The 20,431-nt window shown below is 59.4% G+C and overlaps 2 protein-coding genes and 1 non-coding gene across 7 annotated transcripts in view; 2 read left to right on the forward strand and 1 right to left on the reverse strand.

Annotated features, from left to right (window-relative positions):
* Positions 1-20,431, forward strand: part of RAC3 (Rac family small GTPase 3) — a 94,723-nt gene that overhangs the window by 53,542 nt on the left and 20,750 nt on the right. The window lies entirely within an intron of this gene.
* Positions 1,970-2,076, forward strand: LOC126027259 (U6 spliceosomal RNA). Its single transcript, XR_007502235.1, has one exon. It is a non-coding gene; the product is annotated as a U6 spliceosomal RNA (small nuclear RNA).
* On the reverse strand, positions 3,167-8,570 carry NOTUM (notum, palmitoleoyl-protein carboxylesterase). Its single transcript, XM_049776369.1, has 11 exons — positions 8,245-8,570; positions 7,425-7,477; positions 7,252-7,347; positions 7,018-7,078; positions 6,872-6,930; positions 6,626-6,728; positions 6,351-6,542; positions 6,053-6,153; positions 5,642-5,789; positions 4,026-4,073; positions 3,167-3,914 (listed from the first exon to the last, which is right to left on the reverse strand). Exons 1-11 carry the CDS (start codon positions 8,568-8,570, stop codon positions 3,608-3,610), a joined length of 1,494 nt encoding a protein of 497 aa, XP_049632326.1. The 3' UTR covers positions 3,167-3,607.

Raw genomic sequence — 20,431 nt, forward strand, 5'->3', positions numbered from 1 at the left:
ACCCAAAAACCAAAAAAAAAAAAAAAAAAAAAAAAAAAGTGACTTCTTGCCACTCACCTGTAGCCCATTAGTGGATCAGCACTGTGGACCTCCTGGGGGCAGAGCACATCCTGGAGGGCCATGGGCCTAGGCTGAGTGGGGCTGCCCTCTACTCCCCAGGATTCCTCTCTCCCCAGGGAAGAAGCTGCGGCTGCCTGGCTTCAGTCTGGGCTCCCAGAAGCCCCTCCGTGTACCCCCAGGTTCTCTGCAGCACCCCTATCTCCCCTTAGCTTCTTCCCCTTAGCCCCCTACTGCCTCTTGGTGTATCTGCCCTAGGATACTTTCCCTGACCTCGGCAGCCCCCCAGCCTGTCCAGTGTCCTGGTGGGGCTGTATCCTGCAGACAGGTGCCAGAGGGGGCTGCTATGCTCCAAGCCCAGCTTGTTCCTGTGCAGCCTTTTTCCTTGGCTGCCTGAGGTCTGAGCACATGACCCAAGGTAAGCTCTGGGTGCCTCACATCAGCCAGGAGACTCAGGCACTCTCAGACCACATGACGTCCCTGACATCTGTGCCAATCCCATAGCGAGGTGAGTAGTGGGGGACCCCTCCTCAAGTTCCGCAGGAACATAAGTGTGCATGGCGCACACTTATGCCCACAATGAGGTGACCTGCTAGGATATAGGGACCCAGGTGCGGGGAGACATTTTTTGTTTTTTGGTCACACCCAGCAGTGCTCAGGGGTTACTTCTGACTGTGCTCAGGAACCATTTCTGGCTGACTTGGGGGATCATATGGGATGCTGGGGATAGAACCTGGGTCTGCCGAGTACAAGGTAAATGCTCTCCACACTGTGTTATCACTCTGACCCCATAGGCCCCCTTTTTTCTTTTTTCTTTTAGGCCCCCTTTTTTCAAGCAAGCTTGGGTCACTCACTCCTGGCAGCGCTTGGGGAATATGTGGTGCCCAGCATGGAAAAAGAGTTGGTACGTGGCAGGCAAATGCCCTTACCCAGGTACTGTCTCTCCTGCCCAAATGTAAGTTTGTTTCTGTTTGGGGGCGGCCACGCCCTGCAGTCACTCCTAGGAGTCTGTCTGCAGGGGTTGAATGCAGATTGCATGCCAGGCAAGTAAGTGCCTTCACCCCTGGGCTCTCCGGATCCCTTTTTGGGGTTCTGTTTGGTTTCACTTTGTTTCCTGCGGGTGGTTGGGGCAACTCCCAGAGGTGCTCCTGGATTTATGAGGTGCGGGGATCAACCTGGGACTGGGAGGAGATTGGCATGTCTCCCTGCTCTCGTTCTCTTTGGGTGAGCAAATGCTGGATGCAGAGCTACGCCCACAATCGGACCGGGATAAGCACCATAACTGGTTCAGTCTTGCGTAAGGCAACTGCTCTCCTGCTGTGCTATCTCTCCAGCTCCAAAGCAAACACCCTACCACTGTGCTATCTCTCTGCCCCCAGACGTAATTTTTAAATTAAATTTTTTAAATTTATTTTTAAATGCAATTAATTTTTTTTGTCTTTTGGGTCTCACCCAGCTGCACTCGGGGGTTACTCCTGGCGGGCATGGGGGTTCATATGGGATGCCATGTCTGTCCTGGATCGGCTGCTTGCAAGGCAAACACCCTACTGTGCTGTCTTCGGCCCCCCAATTTTTTTTTTTGTTTGTTTTTGGGCCACACCCGTTTGACGCTCAGGGGTTACTCCTGGCTATGCGCTCAGAAATCGCCCCTGGCTTGGGGGGACCATATGGGACGCCGGGGATCGAACCTCGGTCCGTCCCATGCTAGCGCTTGCAAGGCAGACACCTTACCTCTAGCGCCGCCTTCCCGGCCCCGCCAATTTTTTAAATTTAAAACCTGCACTCTCTCTCTGACTCTAGCTACATAATTTATTTGGAATTCTACAAACGTTTTTGTCCGGTTTTGTGGGGGTCACATCCGGCGGCACTCAGGGGTCACTCCTAGTTCTGTGCTCAAAAATTACTTCTGTTAGTGCTCGCTTCAGCAGCACATATACTAAAATTGGAACGATACAGAGAAGATTAGCATGGCCCCTGTGCAAGGATAACATGCAAATTCACGAAGCGTTCGTATTTAAAAAAATTATTTCTGATAGGCTTGGGGGACCATATAGGACGCTGGGGATTGAATCCGAGTCATTCATGTACAAGGCAAACGTCCATCTGCTGTACTATTGCTCTGGTCACTGCAAATGTTTTTTTTCCTCTTTTATTCTATACCTTATCTTTTTTGGGAGGGGGCGGATTCATACTTGGCCAGCCAAGTAAGTGTGAGGCAACTGCTCCCCACCTGCTGTACTACCTCTCGGCACCCCTTTAATTTTGTCAGTATGAGTTGGGCAAGGATTTCTCCTGTGGGTAGAATTCAAACCTGAGTTATTTACTCTGGTTTCAGGCGTGGGAAGCTGTCCCCACCCTCCAAAAGGGCATCACTCCTGGCCCAGGCACCTTGCCGCTGGCTCTCCTCCAGGGCTGGTCGGTGTGTGTTCAGCAGGGATGATGGCTTTTGGCGCTGAAGACATGATGGGGCGAGGTGTGGGATCCGAAGGCCTCTCCCCCTCCCCATCTCCATATCTCCGCTAGAGTCCGTTGGCCCAGGTTTCCTCTGTGACTAGGGCGCACAGACTGTTGCTGGAGCGGCTGGGAGCTGGGGAGCCGTCACAGTTGTGCGTGGGGTGTTGGGGAGAGACTAGCTCGGGGGGGGGTGGGGCGCAGCTACAGGCATTCCCCAGTCTGCTCAGTGTCTGGCCACTGGACTAAGTGGGTGGAGATGCTCCAGGCCACTGCGAGCGGGCGCAGCGCAGCGCAGCGTAGCGCAGCACTGCGCTGCGCTGGACTGCGCGCTGCGAGTCTGCAGGGCCAGGGGGCTGCCAGGCGGCGGCGCTGCAGCGAGCAGGTGAGCCGGTGCAGCCTCCAGCCACCAACGCACCCCTGGACCTGGAGGCGGGCCAGGAGAGGCCTGAAACTGGGGCACTGGGGGTGGCCAGCTCCCTGGGACGCCCGAGCTTGGCACAGACTCGCGGGTTCCAGCTGCCCGGCCGACTGGAAGGCTCGCCAGGGCACCCCACTGCCCGTCTTATGCATGAGCAGATCGGCACCGCTGCCCTATAGTCAACACGGCTGCGAGGAACCTCTGGTCTTGGTTTTCTTTCTTCTTAAAATATTATTTAAAAAATATGTGTTACAAAACTTGACCATTCATCATATATTTCTTGCTTTTTTTAAATTAAAGTAATAAAGGAGCTGGAGAGAGAGCGAGCACAGTGGGGAGGGCGCTTGCCTTGCAGGCGGCCGACCCCAGTTTGGATCCCTGGCATCCCGTATGGTCCCCTGAGCACCGCCAGGAGTAACCCCTGAGCATCGCCCGCTGTGCCCGCCCTCTCACCCCCCCACTAAAATAATAATAAAATAGTTACTTTATAAAATAATACAAAAGGGCCGGGGCTGGCCAGCGGATCCAGGGCTCCTCCAAGGCAGGAGGGGTGCGGGGTATGATCCTGCAGGTAGTGGCCAAGGGAGCGAGGTGAGGGCGCACAGGAGCGCATCCTACATCCCGCATCCCGGTGCCCCCAGCGTGCCGAGGGGCTGGACCGGCGATCCCGGGCACCGCCTAGCGGCCACTACTCAACATCCCCAACAGCTTGCTGGGCTCCAGGCCCTGCTGCTGCGCCAGGGTCTGCAGGTCCACGCCCAGGTGCATGAGAAACTGCGCCACGTTCATCTCCTGGCCCGTGAGCTGGTCGCGGACGGTGGGGCAGGAGGGATTGCAATGCGGCCAGGGGCAGCTGTCCACCAGGTGCATGGGGCAGCCCTTCAGAGCCGCCTGGCTGTCCCTGTAGGCCTCGTGAAAGCTCCGGTCCCAGCAATGCAGCGCTCGCGGCAATGAGGTTCCTTTCACCTGCACGTCCATCCAGTAGCTACGCAGCAGAAGCGACAGAAGCTCAGGCGACCCCCCCCCCAGAGGGAAACCCTTACTGAGGGTCCCTGAGGGAGGAGGAAGGGGAGGGGGCGGGCCCAGGGTCACTGACCTTCGGAGGATGATCTCGTGGGAGAGGCAGGCAGGGGCAAAGCCGGCCCTGATAATGGGGGGGGAGGTAGGAAGCCATGAGCTGGGCCCTCCCACCGTCCTCTCCCACCCCTGCCTGTGTCTCAGGCTGAGCTCAGGATGTCTGCACAGGGGGGTGCTTTTGTTTGGGGCCACACACAGCAGTGTTCAGGGCTTCTGATTCTGTGTTCAGGGGTCATTTCTGGCTGTGCTGGGGGGGGGGGCAATGGGAAGCCTGGTTCAGCTACAAGCAAAGTCAGTGCCTTGTCTCCTATTGTACTGCTGCCCCCCAAGTCCCTGGGGAGGGGAATATGGCATATTCTGACAGTTTTTGACTCTCTGCAAAATGAGCAACTGAGGTTTCCCATTCCCCACCCAGCTCCAGCAATCCGCCAAGGGACTTGGTGATCAGATACACCATAGTTAGAGTCTAGTCCACTGCCTCACTCCTAGGGCTGGGGATACTGTGTGGGTTTGAGTACGGTGTAAGGACAAGACTGTAGTGAGTCTGAGCAGTTTTCTCCCTTGAGCACCAGTTTCTTCCCCCCAAGTTCCAGCAGCTGATACAGGAGCTCCCCCAGACCCCTTTGCCTCTCACATCCCTTCCTTCTGTGTGGCTGGGAGTGATAGCACAGTGGTAGGGTGTTTGCCTTGCATGCAGCTGACCCAGGACAAACCCTGGGTTTGATTTCTGGCATCCTAAATAGTCCCCGAGCCTGCCAGGAGCGATTTCTGAGCGCAGGGCCAAGAGTAACCCCAGAGCACAGCTGGGTGTGGCCCACAAACAAAATAAAAAGAAAAACAAAACAAGGGGCCGGAGAGATAGCATGGAGGTAAGGCGTTTGCCTTTCATGCAGAAGGTCATTGGTTTGAATCCCAGCATCCCACAGGGTCCCCCGAACCTGCCAGGAGCAATTTCTGAGTGTGGAGCCAGGAGCGCTGCTGGGTGTGACCCAAAAACTAAAACAAACAAACAAACACAAGGGGCCAGAGAGTAGCATGGAGGTAAGGTGTTTGCTTGCATACAGAAGGACAGTGGTTTGAATCCCGGCATCCCATATGGTCCCCTACCCATCCCATATGGAGCCTACCAGGAGTGATTTCTGAGCATAGAACTAGGAGTAACCCCTGAGTGCTGCCGGGTGTGACCCAAAAACAAAAACAACAGAAAACAAAACAAAAGAAATCACTTCTGTCGGGCTCAGGAGACCCTAGGAGATGCTGAGGATCAAACTCAGGTTGGCTGCCTGCAAGGCAAATGCCCTCTCTCTGCACTATTGCTCTGGTCCTGGGAGTCCTTTCTTTCTTTCTCTCTTTTCTTTTGGTGGGGATGGGTCATACCCAGTCACACGCAGGGGTTACTCCTGGCTATGCACTCAAAAATCGCTCCTGGCTTGGGGGACCATATGGGGCTCCGGGAATAGAACCGCGGTCTGTCCTGGGTCACCACGTGCAAGGCAAAAACTTTACCGGTGTGCTATCGCTACGTCCCTTGGGAGCCCTTTCTTTATCCAGATACTTGCTCCCTCCAGGAATCCTTTCAGCTCTGATGGAGGTCCCTGCAGGGTGTCCACCCCCTCTCCAGTCGGCCACACTCACGACACATCCTTGAACGTGTGTCTGAGCTCGTGGCCCACGTTCTGCATGTACAGCCACTGGTCTTCCTGCAGTGACTGGCCAGGGATGTGCACGTTGTCCACGGTCAGCTGGGCCTCATCAAACAGCCACTGCACCACGAACACGGGGCCTGTGGGTGGGTGTGTGGCTCAGCCCTGTCCCGGAGCCTGCCTGCTTGTCTCCCACCCCCAGCTCTGTGCAAGGTGTCCAGTCCCAGGGCCCCGAGAGAGGGGCAGAGGAAGGGACGGAAAGGATCACCACCAGGGCAGGGTTCCTGAGAAGCGCCGGAAGCTTCCTGGCAAGCGCTTGCAGGGCAATAAGGTGTGAGCCTGGACACGTGGGGCAGGGCTGGGGCAGCGCCAGAAGTGCACCCAGGAGCCCACAACCACTCACAGCGCAGCGTCGGGTAAACTTTGTAGCCGAAGAAGCAGTTCCACTCCTCGCCCTCCTTGAACTGGCGCCTGCAGCGCTCCGGAACCTGCCCGTTCCAGTACCTGGGCATTGCAGGAGGTGAAGTGCCCGCAAAGAACGCCTACACCGGCGGCCTGCCCAGGGCCTGCAAGGACCTCGGCCCCCCCTCGAGCCCCGCCCCTCCACGAAGCCCCACCCTTTCCTGACACCCCGCTCCTGGTGCCCTGGCCTCCGCCAGCCTCTGCCCCTTGCCCCTGCCCTCGGTCCGTCCGTCCCGCACCTGATGCCCAGGCGGATGGCTTCGGTGGGCGCGCAGGTGATGGTGTCCACGCAATCCGTGCGGCGGTACTGCTGGTTGTCCAGGAACCAGCCCGAGTCGGCCAGGCCCCGCACCTGGATGCCCGGGTAGCCCAGCTGCGCCAGCTGGTCGGCCACGCGGTCCACGTTCAGGAGCACCCCGGTGCCCCCCGCGCTGCGGGAGGGCGGCGTGAGGCCCGGCGCGTGGGCTGCAGGGTGCTCCTGCCCTCCTCCCTCCCTGTGGGGTGCGGGGCACACCTGCTCCCCGCCAGCAGCAGCACCTTGGCCCCGCTCAGCCCCAGGTCCAGGAGCTCCCGCACCACCTCCTGGACGATCAGGGCGCCCATGAACGCGAACTCGCCTGCAGACCCGGAGGGAGGGAGGGAGGGGCTTCAGGGGGCTTGGGGCGGGAAGCGGGTGGGCTGGGCGGGACGTGGCTGGGCAGCGGGGGTGGAGGGGTGGAGGGATGGGGCGCCCTGGGGCTGAGGGCGGCCTCGGACTCACTCTTCGCAGACCTGGAGGATGAGCCGCTCCACACATCGCTGGAGCAGTAGGGGATGAAGCTGCAACACAGGGACCCCGTGAGCTGAGCGTGAGCGGCCAGGTAGGGGGGCTGGGGAGGGACCCCCGGAACCCGAACCCGGCCTTACACCATGTTGGCATTCCACCAGTGCGGGTTCTCCTCGGGCTGCGAGGACAGGATGCCGGTACCTGCGCGGAAAACCGAGGCTGAGGCTGGGGCTGGGGCTGCCGGTAGCATGGAAGTGGCGCCGGGATTCCAGGCCCTCCTGCTTCCGAAGGGCTGCGGGGGTCGGGTGGAAGGGAGCCCCGCCCTGGGGACCCCTCCACCCCGTCCCCTTCCAAGGGCCAGGCCCCCCGCTGACCTATTCGGGAGTGCGGCCAGTCCTTGGAGCTCATGAGGCGCCGCATAGAGTCAAAGCGCGAGGCGCAATTCTCACGGTTGAAGCAGTACCAGCCGCCTGCGGGCACAGCCAGGCTCAGCGCCCCCGGATTCCGAGCGGGCCCCACCGTGCGCCCGCCCCACCCGACCACGCACCTTCCAGGAACACCAGCCAGCGCCGGCTGCCCTTGGACTCCCGCAGGTAGTAGCTGCGGGGCAGACGGCGTGAGCGGCGCGAGCAGCGCCCTCAGCACGCGGGCCGGGGTCGGGCCGGGGCTTCCCTGCGGGGCCGCCGCGCTCGCTCGGTCCACCTGTTGCCGGGGCGCAGGCGGCGGCCGCACGAGGGCGCAGGCGGCCCGGCCCGGCGCCGGCCTCGGAGCGCTGCGCACGCGGGCCGGCGAGTCCCGGGAGAGGGCGCCCGCGGGGCGGGGTCCGGGAGGGCCGCGAGGGGCCGTGTGGTGCGTGGAAATTCCCCACGGCCCGCCCCGCGCGGGACCCGCCGGGGAGCCCCTCGCCTCGTGCCTGCGTGGAGGGGGGCGCGGACGGCGGCGCGCCAGGCGGGCGTGGAGGGCCGAGGCGCCAGCGAGGCGGAGTCGCAGCCTCCAGCTCCAGCCGCCGCCGCCGCCCCAGCCCCAGCCCCAGCAGCGCCCCGTCCTGGGGGCGCCCCGCGGCCTCGCATCCCGCCTCCCCGCTGCGCACCGTAGCGTAGCGCGCCGCACCTCGGGGCTGGCTGCGCCGGCCCAGGGCGGGGGCGTCCTCGGTCCCACCTGCGCCTAGTCCTGCCCCGACCGCGCGCGGGGAGGGGAGACGGTGGGCTGGGGGCCCGCGCGCGCGGCCTGTCACCGCCCGGGATGGCCCTCGCTCTCTCCCGCCCCCGGCCGCGAGACCCAAGGACGGAGCGGCGGCGTTTCCCAGCCACCCGCCTCCCACGCGCACCACCTCCCGCGCCGCGCCGCGTCACCTCGCGGGGCCTTACCCGGCGGGGCTGCCGTCGTTGCAGGTCACCGACGAGTTGAGCAGGAGGTGCAGGCGCAGGTCCTGGCGCTGCCGCTGCGTGGAGCACGGGTAGAGCGACTGCGCCAGGTTCTTGACCTGCGCCATGAAGCTGTCCATGTTGCCCTCCACGGCCGTGAAGTCCAGCGGGAAGCTCTCCACCGGCGGCTCGGGGGCGGGCGCCGGCTCGGGCGGCGGCGGGGGCGGCGGCGGGCCCCGGCGCCTCCAGGTCTTCCTGGCCTGGCCGCCCCCGGCCCAGGGCAGCAGGCCGAGCAGCAGCAGCAGCAGCGCGCGCGCCCCTCGGCCCATGGCTCGGCTCCGGGGCGCGCGGGGCCACCTGCGGGGAGCGGGCGCGGGGTCGGCCGGCGGGCGCGCGGGGGCCGGCTCGGCTCGCTCGGCCCCGCCGCCCTGCCGCGCGGGGCCCGGCCGGGGACGTCGGCGCGGCCGCGGGGCGTCGAGGCTGAGCGCGGGCTCCGCGCGCGGCCGGCCGAGGGCAGCGCCGGCTCTGGGTCTGGGTGCGCTGGCTCCGGCCCGCGCCAATGAGCGGCGGGGGCCGAGCCTGGGCGTAGTTTGCGGGGGCCGCGGCCGCCGGGTGCCCGCGCGTTAGATGTGCCGCCGCCGCCGCCCGGCCGGGCCGCGGGGGAGGGGGCCGCGCTGCCTTTCTTGGCGGAGGCTTCGCCTTTTCTTCCCAAACCGCAAGCCTGACGGAGCGCAGGGGCCTGGACTACCCCGGCGCGGCCGCCGGAGGCGCTCCCGGCCCGGCTCCGTGGGGGGCAGCGCGGCCCCGGCGGCTCCATTCACCGCGGCCCGCCCGGCGCCGCCGCCGCCGCCGCCGCCCCCGCGCGCCGGGCGACGGGCGGGCCGAGGGGCCACGCGGGGCGGGCCCGGCCGACGGCCCGCGCCCCCGGCCCGCGCTCGCCGCTCGCCGCTCGCCCCTGGCCCTCCCGCCGGAGCCGCCGGGACTCATCCCGAGGGGGCCCCGGGATCAAAGCGGCGGCGGACACGGGCTCTGTGCCCAGGGGCCTCCCCGCGGAGCTGAGCGCGCAGGTGGGCCGCGAGGGCCGCCGGGGAGTCGCCGGACCCCGTGCCCCGTGCCGTGCGGGCCGAGCCGAGACGCGACGCGGCGGCCCTGGGAGGGTGGCGAGGGTGGGATTGGGATGGGACCCGCCCCCGCCCCGCGGACCACGGCCCGCTCCGCACCCCGCACGCACCTTGCTGCGTTCGGATGCGAAGCGCGCGCGGGCGCTGGCCCCGGAGTCCAGGCTCGGGCGCACTCGGGTCACCTGAGCACTGCGCGGATCCCTCGGCTTCTGTGCCCACTTCTCAGACAGGAAGTGGACCGCGCCTGTTGGGCCGCGGGCCCGGGGCAGGGCAGGGCTTCCCTCCCATCCCGACCCTGGCCGTGACACACACACACACACACACACACACACACCCGCAGGTGTGCGGGCCCTGTTGGGTCCCTTTCCCGGGCTGAACCACCGCCACATCCGCCCCGCTGGCCGAGCCGGGTCTGCGGGCATGGTACCACACACCCAGGGGCTTTTGGAGCTGCCAAGGAACCAGAGGACCTCCCTGCACCCGGGTCCAGCCTGAGCCAGGCCCACTTTTCCGAGGAGAAGAGTGACTCAGGAGATGGGACAACGCACCCTGCCTCGCCTGCCGTGGGCTCCCCGAGGTCCCCGTGCACTGACAGAGAAGCAGGGCTCCCTGCTGACCCCCTGTTTGGTGCAGAGTCCGGGAATCAGAGCCAGCACTCTGTGGGGGCTATGCTCGCTCCCAGCTGGACGGTGGAGCGACCCCAATCCTGGTCATTTCCAGTGGCAGGTCCTGGGCATGGCCGCCCCCTCTTCTTGGCCCCTACCTCTCTTCTGGCCGAGTCTGTGCAGTAGGCAGGTCCTTTGCCTGGCACATGGCTCACCTGGGTTCAGGTTCAGTCCCCTGAACTGCACGTGGTCCCTCTCAGAGCCAGGAATAAGTCCTGAGCACCTGGGTATGATACCCAAATCCAAGTAATAATAATAAAAAAGAATGATTGTGTACACGGCAAGTGCCTTACACCTGTACTATTTCTCTGGCCTCCCTCCTTTGATTTCATTTCTTTTTTTTTTTTTTTTTTTCCTTGTGCCACACATGGCGATGCTCAGGGCTTACTCCTGGTAGTGCTCAGGGTACTATATGGGATGCTGAGGATGGAACCTGGGTTGGCCCCATGTAAGACAAGTGCCTTCCCCACTGTCCTGTCGTATGGGCCCCTCTGGTCTTTGGTCTTTTGCAATGATAGGTGTTTTTTTGTTGGTTTTTGTTTGTTTGTTTGTTTTGGTCACACTAGCTGTATCAGGAACTGCTTCTGGCTCAGTGCTCCGGGGCTGCTCCAGATGTGCTGGGAATGGAGGAGGGGCCACGTGGTGCTGGGGACAGAGCCTGGTCTTACCTGCAAACCTGAGAGGTTGCTGGGTCACTCCCCAGCTATTTCCTCTCCTCCTCTTCGCAGTGGGCAGACACCAGGCCTCCTCCTCGGGCCCTGGGGTCATGGGTGTAAAGACTACAGTTTCCAACCAGATTCTGGGACATGTGTCCGCGGGTTCTGGGACCTGGCTTTGCTACACTGGAGCTTGCCTCATCCCTGCTGGTGAGTCAGAGCAGCGGCAGAATAGAGAGCTGGAGAGAGGGGACAGAGGGACGCCACTGCCCTTGCACGCAGCCTGGGTTCCATCCTAGCATCTGAGCACAGAGCCAGGAGTAAGTCCCAGCACCACAGGATGTGGCTCAAATAATAGACTGTGTTCAGGGGTAATTCAGGGCTCTGTGCTCAGAGATGACTCCTGGCAGTATTCAGGGGACCCTATGAGGTGCTAGGGAGGGTGTTTGCCTCGCACACTGCTGACCCAAATTCGATCCTCAGCATCCCTTATGACTCCAAGTCCTGCCAGGAGTGATCCCTAAGGATAAGCTAGAAGTAAGTCCTGAGCACCACCAAGTGTGGCTCAAAACAGAGACAGTGACCTGAGGGTGACCTGTGCCCCTCCAAGGGGCAGGGATGGAATTTGGGCCTCATGTCTACCAGCCTGTGCTTATAAGCTGCAGCCACACTCAGCCAGACTGAGCCCTGAGCCCCGGGGCCGCCTGGGCTGACTTAGGTGGGTTTGGTCCCTCCCTCACCTAGCCCATTGGCCGCTACACAATGCCTACAATTCAGGGGTCTCAAACTCAATTTACCTGGGGGTAAATGTGCAGGAGGCACAGTCGAGGTGATCCTCGAGTGCAAAGTCAGTAGTAAGCCTTGAACATTGGGGTGTGTGACCCAAACAACTAAAACAAAACAAAACAAAAAAAGATTCCTCTAAGGCAGGGCCACAAAATGTTGTACAGAGGGCTGCAAACGGCGTGTTTGAGACCTCTGGCCTACATGAATGCAGGGGCCACAGAGGAGCCACAGAGAATGGTGGGGCCAGGCTCCGGTTAAATAACAAGGGGGAACTGGGGCCAGCCTTGCAAATTGCTGACCCTAGTTCCATCCCCAGCACCTCACAGGGTCCCTGAATACCGCCAGGAGTGATCTCTGAGCACAGAGCTCGGAGTCACCCCTGAACACCACCAGAAGTATTCCCTAAGCACAGGGCTAGGAGTTAGCACTGAGCATAATACCAGAAGTCAGTCCTGAGCACCTCCAGGAGTGATCCCTGAGCACAGTGCCAAGAGTAACCTCAGAGCAACATCGTGTGATCCCTGAGTGCAGAGCCAGGAGTCATCCCTGAGCACCGCTAGGTGTGGCTCAAAACCAAACAAAAAACAGCCCAATCCGGATTCCATCTCACCCCACCAGAGGGTCCTGACACAGGTGATGTGCTGGACGTGGTGTCGCAGTCGCTGAGGAGTTGCCGAGGGTGCAAGGTAGCTCACGAGGAAGAGATCCTGTGGCTGTGGAACCAGGAGCCTTCTAGTTGGTGTCTACACGGCCGGCTGGGCAGCTGTTTCAACCCAAAACTCTGTGAAGTTACTCTGCCGAGTGCTCATGGAGCTGGGGGCATGACCTGTCTGGGGTTGGGAGTGATGGCAGGGGAGAAGCATTCGACCTAGAGGACCTAGAGCGCTTTGACCTGCTGTTGCTGGCATGGTTCTCTTTACTCACGGGACACGTGGGGTCACTCACCTCTCATCGCCGGGTCTGTGTGACCTTCACCCTAAACACCAGGTACCAGCTTCCAGATTTCTGTTGGGCGACCAGGTAGAAGGCACATCCCCCCATTCCACTAGGAGACATTGGGACCGCCACTCTGGGGGACTGTCCGGGTACAGGCTGGTCTCTGGAGCTACCCAGGAGATGGGGCCGGGGGTCCTTGACCCCTGGAACCCCGCAGACGGCAGCCCAGGGCTGGGGCTCTGACATGGGAGCAGCAGGGCTGAGTGGTGCTGATTTGAGGGACTCTGGCTGGAGCAGGCCGTCATGGGGGTCCAGCGGCCTCAGGCCGGAGACGAGGTGCCCTGGAGCCCCCTGAAACTGTGGTTAGCATTTCCACTGGATCCTGACTTGGCCGGGGCAGTGGGGGGGGGGGTTATTCCGGAAGCGAGGGGCAGGGCAGGGCTGGTGGGCAGCCGGGAGGGAGGTGTGGTGGGGCACCCAGCGGGTTGACAGGCCCAGGGGGCTGTCCCAGGGCCAGAAAGCCCAGCTTGGCGTCCCGGTCCCTCTACAGGGCCCCAGCGGGCCCAGCTGCTGCCGCCGCCGTCTGGGGTCCAGCTGTGGCCGCTCCCTTGGCCACCTGGGCAGAGCCGGCCTCCAACAAGGGGAGAGAGGGGCGCAGGCAAAGCCGCCCCCGAGCCTGGCTCTGCAGGACCGGAGCCCCTAGCCCGGAGCTGACCGTGGGTTCCCGCCGGAATCGGGCCCAGGGCTGGGCGCGCAGCTGCGAGCCCCCGGCAGGCGGGATCCGGGGTGGGGGCTCCCATCTGCCGCTGGCCCTGCCCTGCCCTGCCCTGCCCGCCCCGGTGGTGGGTGAGCGCGGGTGCAGCCGGCTGGGCGGGCCAGGGGGCGGCACGTGTGCCCCCCGCGTGCGCGGCTCGTGTCTGCAGCCCGCGCCGGCCCCACACCCTAATGAGCTGCAGGCCGCCCGGCCCGGCCCCGGCCCGGCCCGGCCCGGCCGCTGGTCCCCACGCGCTGCCGTGTGACCCCGCGGCCTCCTCGGGGATGCTCGGCCGGCCCGGGAGGCCGAAACGCTCTGATCTGACTTCAAAGGGGCGCCCGTCTTAAAGGGCCAGGCCACCCGCTAATTCGAAGCAGACCCCGCCAACAGCTGTGCGCGCCCGCGGGGAGGGCGAGGGCAGGTGGGGACGCGCCCGGCCCGGTCCGCGCGGGGCCTCCCCGGGGCGCGGGTGGAGGGTGAGGGGACGCGGGGCTGGTCCGGAGCCCCCGAGGCCGAGTGGCCCTCACCGCTCCACCCCACCCCGGGTCTGGCCAGGCCCGGCCCCGCCTTAGGGCCGCCCCTGGCACCAGAAGGCCCTGCCGGCCGGCCGGCCGCGCTCCCTGCCCAGCACGGTCCAGGCGCCCAGTGCCCGTGATGGACACCAGCTGCTCCGAGCTGCGCTGAGCAGGACCCGAGCAAGCAGAGCCAGGCCGCCTGACGGCAGGGGGGCCTCGTGGGGACCAGGGGACTGTGCCGGGCAGGGGAGGAAGAGGGGGCCTTGGAGGCAAGGGAGGGGAACGGGGGGGGGCACCCAGATCAGGGGCCAGGGTGAGAACGAAGGGGACAGGTTCACCCCCTCCCCAAATGAAATGTTTCATCGTTATTTTTTGTTTTTGTCCCACACCCGGAGGTGCTCAGGGACCACTCCTGGTGGAACCCAGGGACCCTTTGAGGTGTCAGGGGCAGAGATTTCCCAGGTCAGCCCCCCTTCTGTGCTGTGGCTCAGGCCCTGGCAAGCGTCTTGTCCCTGTGAGTGGGCAGCGAAGAGGGACAGAGAGGGGAGTCCGCTCCCTCATGGGCCTCATCGTTCCCTGGTCCCGTAGGAATGTGTCCAGGTGGTTCCAGGCCAGAGCCGTTGACTGTGACCTCTGACCTGTGGTCTTACCGTAGTGTCTGGCCCCAGTGACCCACAGCCCAAACAGACACCAGCACTGGCCCTGATTCTGGCTCCCCTGGCTCCTGTGGGCTCCCATCTTGAACCTGGTTTGGTGGTGGGTGTGTAGGTGATGAACAGGATCTTCAGCCCGGACTCTGGACTTGGGACACAGTGCTCCGGAGATCATATGAGATGCTGGGGATCAAACCTGGGTCAGACGTATGCAAAGCAAGTGCCCTGCATGCTATATGATTGCTCCAGCCCCCTTATCTCAGTTTTAAATCAAGTACTTCTCAGCATAGTCAAATGATAGAAATGGGGCCAGAGAGGGAGGGGGCCAGAGAGGAGAGAGAGTACAGTAGGTAAGGCTCTTATCTTGCCCGTGATTGACCCAGATTTGATCCCTGTACCTCATATTGTCCTCTAAACCCCACCAGGTATGATCTTTGAGCAGAGAACACAGCTGGGTGTAGCCATAAAACATAACAAAATATAGCAATGGGGTTCGGGACAGTGCAGGAGAGGGGTGTGGTGTTTGCTTTGCATGTAGCTGACCTGTTTTTTTGTTTTGGTTTGTTTTTGGGTCACAGCCAGCAGTGCTCAGGGGTTACTCCTGACTCTGTGCTCAGAAATCAGCCCTGGCAGGTACAGTGGACCATCTGGGATACCGGGATTCAAATCACCTTTCGTCCTGTGTTGGTCGCACGCAAGGCAAACACCATACCATTGTGGTATTGCTCCGGCCCCCTAGCTGACCTGTTTTGAACCGCCTCACAACACCATGGGGCGACCTCCAAAGGACAGGACTGGACAGAAACAGGAAGATGTCAGGGCAGATGAAAAGATCCTGCTTAGAAGGTTAAAAGCTTAGGAGCCACACATGGTGGCTAGGGCCTTAATAAAGTTGCTGTCTCCTGAAACCTGATCATTTCCTTGCCGCCAGCTGGAAGATAGGGATTGCAGGAGTGTGGCCCTGGGCTGGCAGAGGAAGGCCTCTACCTCCATCTCACTATTATCCACAATCATCCAGGACTTTATATTTAATATTTAATTCAACACTGAGTACCTCCAGATGTGTCCCAACCACTTACAAGACGAGAAGAGCTACCCAGGGTCAATTGATGGCACAGCAGAAAGGGTGTTTGCCTTGTTTGCAGCCAAAAAAAAAAGTTTGATCACTGGTGTCTCATAGGGTTCCTCAAGCTTGTCAGGAGCACAAAATTAGGAGTGCTGAGTGCCACTGGGTGTGGCCCAGAAAACAAAAGAAAGAGAAAAGAAACCTGAAGGAAACGACAGGGCGCACCACTAGTACAGGCATGATCAGAGGGTAGTCTTGAGGGTGTCTCAGCAAGACTGACTCTTGAGGGGCCGGGTAGGTGGCACTGGAGGTAAGGTGTCTGCCTTGCAAGCGCTAGCCAAGGAAGGACCACGGTTCGATCCCCCGGCGTCCCATATGGTCCCCCCAAGCCAGGGGCGATTTTTGAGTGTATAGCCAGGAGTAACCCCTGAGCGTCAAACGGGTGTGGCCCAAAAACCAAAAAAAAAAAAAAAAAAAAAAAAGACTGACTCTTGAGCGCAACGTATATTGGACAGAAAGAGCCACAAAGGGTTGCGAAAAGGCATGAAGGGCTACAATCACCCAGTCCCAGAGACATAAGGGTCCCTAAGCAATTCAGTCAGGAGCAGCTGTCTTGGCACCTATATATATGTAGGACAAAAAGAAACTAAAGTGAAGTTTTTCTGTTTGTTTTTGAGCCATACCCAGCAGTGCTCAGGGGTTACTCCTGGCTCTGAAATAAGAAATTGCTCCTGACAGGCTCAGGGGACCACAGGGGATCAAACCTGTGTTTGTCCCAGGTTAACTGGGTGCAAGGCAAATGCCCTACCACCGTGGTATCTTTCTGGCCCTAAAGTGAATTTTAAAATAAGCAAAAGAAGTATGAGGGGGAGGGTGTTTGCACACCTAGTTTGATCCCAGCATGCCATAGTGTTCCCTGAGCACCATCAGAAGTGGTTTCTGAGTGCAGAAAGCCAAGAGTAATCCTTAACTACTATGACAGCGATAGTTAGAGAAGGTCACTCTGGGGGCCGGAGTGGTAGTGCAGTGGTAGGGCACTTACCTTGCACATGTTTGACCCAGGATGGACCTCGTTCGTTCTGATCCCTTATGTCCCATATGGTCCCCCAAGCCAGGAAGATAGCCAGGAGTAATCCCTGTGCATCACCGGGTGTGGCCCAAAAACCAAAAACCAAAAAAAAAAAAAAAAAAAAATTAGAAATGCTGAGAGGTGATAAGGTGATAGGCATGATACTCCTTAGGTAATAATACTGTGAATCATGATGTCTGAGATCTGGGGAGAGGGGAGAAGGAAAAATATCTGCTACATAGGCAGGCAGGGAGGAGGGTGGGAGGAAAATTGGGAACATTGGTGATGGGAAATATGCCGTAGTGAAGGGTATTGGGCACTGTATGACTGAACTCAATCATGAGCAAATTTTTGTTTTTTGTTTTTGTTTTTGGCCACACCCGGCGGTGCTCAGGGGTTGCTCCTGGCTGTCTGCTCAGAAACAGCTCCTGGCAGGCACAGGGGACCCTATGGGACACCGGGATTCGAACCAACCACCTTTGGTCCTGGATCGGCTGCTTGCAAGGCAAACGCCGCTGTGCTAGCTCTCCGGACCCATGAGCAACTTTTTAACTGTCTAAAATAATTAAATAAAAAGGAGTAAGCCCTGAGCATTGCCAGGTATGCCTCCAAAGCCACCCCACCCCTACAAAACAAATAAAAACAGACAAAAACAAACAAAAAAGCCCAAAAGCCAAAAACGAGCATCCCATGTGTGGGCTGGTATATCTTTGGCACCTGTTCCAGAGCTGAGAATAGCTGTCCAGGTTTCTGGAAGATTCTGCTACTGCACACCTCTGTAGGATGACACCCAGTTATTTACTCAACACCAGGGGTCAGCAACTCTTGGCTCCTTCGGAAAGGAGTCCAAGTGGCTCTTTATATCTTAAAGGTTGCAGATCCCTGCCCAAGACAAAGGTGTTCCCCTAATTTCCTCCTTCCTTAAATCTCTTCCCTTGATATGTAAAAGCCCATAGATAGGTACTTTTGTCTCACTCTCAATCATCCCCCTCCTGGTGGATGGGTCTTGGTATAATAAAAAAAAAGTCAGTTTTGGCTTGGCACTTAGAAGGGGAATGGGGAAGATGCCACAGAAAGAAGTCACTGACTCCGGGGCCTGGAGAGATAGCACAGCGGCCTTTGCCTTGCAAGCAGCCGATCCAGGACCAAAGGTGGTTGGTTTGAATCCTGGTGTCCCATAGGGTCCCCCATGCCTGCCAAGAGCTATTTCTGAGCAGACAGCCAGGAGGAACCCCTGAGCACTGCTGGATGTGACCCAAAAACCAAAAAAAAAAAAAAAAAAAAAAAAAAAGAAGAAGTCACTGACTCCTTAACTTTCCTGACTGGCTTGGCTTATTATTTCTTTGCTGCTACCCTGCTTCTTCAGACCCGTCTGAGTGGGGTTTAGAAACATGGTACCTGGGGTGATCTCACAACCCGTGGATTTTTATTTTACACACCCCCTTCCTTCTCTTCCTGTCTCCCATGGATGGCACCTGGAACTTAGCTATTATCACATTCAAGAGGAAAGGTCCAGCCTGTGAGATCCTTGGGGACCGATTTTGCCCCCAGCACATGACTTGGATGCTCACCCAATCAGCACGAAATGTGGATATTCACCCAGAGTCAGCCTGGCGGCAGAGCCAAGCGCACAGCCTGGATATCTGCCTCCATTGATGGCATCTCTATATGTACAGATATGCCATGCCCAAGTCCTCCTGGTGCTGTCCCTTCCAAGGCCATTCGTGTCCTTGAGTTATTTTTTTGGTTGGTTGGTTGATTTTGGGGTCACATCCAGAGGCACTCAGGGGTTAGCTTGGATCTGTGCTCAGGAATCACTCCTGAGTGTCTCTGGGAGTGGGGGTATCCTACCCCCAGATACAGTGGATTGTGGGATACAGTGGATACAGTGGATTGAACCAGAGTTGGTCGCATGCAAGGCAAATGCCCTCCCCACTATGCTATGGCTCTGGCCCCTCATTTTTGCCTCCTGTGTAATTGTCTTCTACGGTGCTGTGGCCCACTCGGGCTTCACCTGCGGGTGTGTGAGAGGCCAGGAATCCTCTAAGATCTAACTTGGGGTGCCCCTTGTTCTCTTTGGCAAAGCAGCAACTTCAGTCCTTGGGCCATCTCCCCCCTCAGTTCACCACCATGGTCACTCTGAAGATGTCAGGTCTCAAAAGAAATCAGGAGCAGAACCAGTGGGAGTGGGACAGCCTCGTGGGTCATCCCTGTAGCTCCTGGGGTCAGTCACCTCCTGGATGGAGGGTGCAAAGGAGGCCACCAAGGGGCTGCACTTCTCAGGGCAGAAGTCCTTAGTGGGGCCATGCCATTCCATGCATAAACTTAAGGAAAACTCAATCCACCAGATGTATGCCCAGATTTCCCTGGTGTGGAGAGCTGAAATAACCCCCACATGGTTACCCAAAAGGCCTGCTGTGGGCACTTCTTCCCCTGCATGGATAGTTGAGGAATTCCCAAAGGGATATCTTTGAAATTCATGATATGGTATTGACATTACATTTATTGTCATGTTTGTCTATCTCTTCCTTGTAAAATCTCAGACAAAATTATGGCCTCAATCAAATAATTTGGCTCAGAAATTCCAGCACCAAAGATTACTAAGAGAACCCCTTTTCTGGATAATATTTAGTACCAAAATCAAAGACAATATTTTTTCTCTTTTTCAAATATGTCTTTGTAGCCTCAGTCACTGGTAATCGACGGCATAGCCAGAATGCAGATCTTGGGCTATTCTTCCCAGAAAATGGGAACTACACCTTAGTGGATTTAGCTCTTTCCTTTCCCTCTAAAACAATAGAGCCATCTCAGCGAAGCTCATGTTCCTAGATTTTTAGATTCCTAGATTAGTAGATTTTTTTTCTACTTCTTAATATACCTTAGCTTGCAAAGAGTTGCCTTGAGTTGTGACTTAACCCATAGCTTAAGTATTGTCTACTGTTAAACTTTGCTTTGTGATTGTAAACATTCTTCTCAATACCTAAAACTGGCTTTAACCCTTATAAAATCCCCCGCTTAAAGATTACATTTGTCTCACTCCTGTCAGAAGATGTGTTGACCCACATACTTGTGTGTGGTTTCATCATTTCCTATTTCATATTCCGATCGGCCGCTTGTGTTATCCGTTTTCCTCTCGTGAAGGATTTCTCCCCACTAGAGTTGCTGAGACGCAAGACACCTGCAGCAGGACCTTCGTCCCCACAGGTGTGCCAGCTAGCTCTGGGTCTGCCCTCCACCTTCTGAGATGAGAGAACAAGGGGGACAGGCTCCAGGTCAGGGGGTGAAGAACGGTGGGGCAGGTGCATAACCAGGTGGAACGAGAGCCCCTGGACAGGGCTCCTGGTGAGGGGCTGAGGTTGCTCGAGGAGCACTGGGCGGCGGGCAGTGCTTGTTGCAGGGGCCTCTTCCCCAGCCCCCATTTCAGTAGGGTGAGAAAAGCACCCAGGTTCTGGTGCAGGGAGAGGAGAGGCCACGCATGTGCTCATGAGGCCAGGGCTTTTCTGTTTGCGCCCGTTGGAGCTCGTTTTTATACCCTGGCATGCACTGGTGCAGGGCAGGGTCAGGGGGGCCAGGCCGGCTGAGACCTGGGGGTCCATGTGGCCTCTTCGGTTGAGAAGCTTCCTTGGTCCGCGGGTCAAGGCCTGAGAAGAGGGCGTGGCTTACCGGGAAGCGGGGAGGGTTACTTGGGGCTGTGGGCGGGGCCTGCTGCCGGAGGCGTGGCTGAGACACGGGGTAAGGCCTGGGATTGGATGTTGAGCGCCTAGGGGCGGGGCCCGCTGGCGGAGGCGAAACCAGACCTCCGAGGCGGGGCCTGGGCCTCGGAGGATGGGGAGGAACCCGGGGAGGGGGTGTGTGTGTGACTGAGCCTTGAGTGTTGGGAGGAGCCAGGGGGCGTGGCCTCGGCCTTGGGCTTGAGTCCTGATTGGGCCTGGGCCCCTGGTGGGGGCGGGGCCGCGGGACGGCCCGGAA

This window comes from Suncus etruscus, chromosome 1 (genome assembly GCF_024139225.1).
Source record: "Suncus etruscus isolate mSunEtr1 chromosome 1, mSunEtr1.pri.cur, whole genome shotgun sequence".
Classification (NCBI taxonomy): Eukaryota; Metazoa; Chordata; class Mammalia; order Eulipotyphla; family Soricidae; genus Suncus; species Suncus etruscus.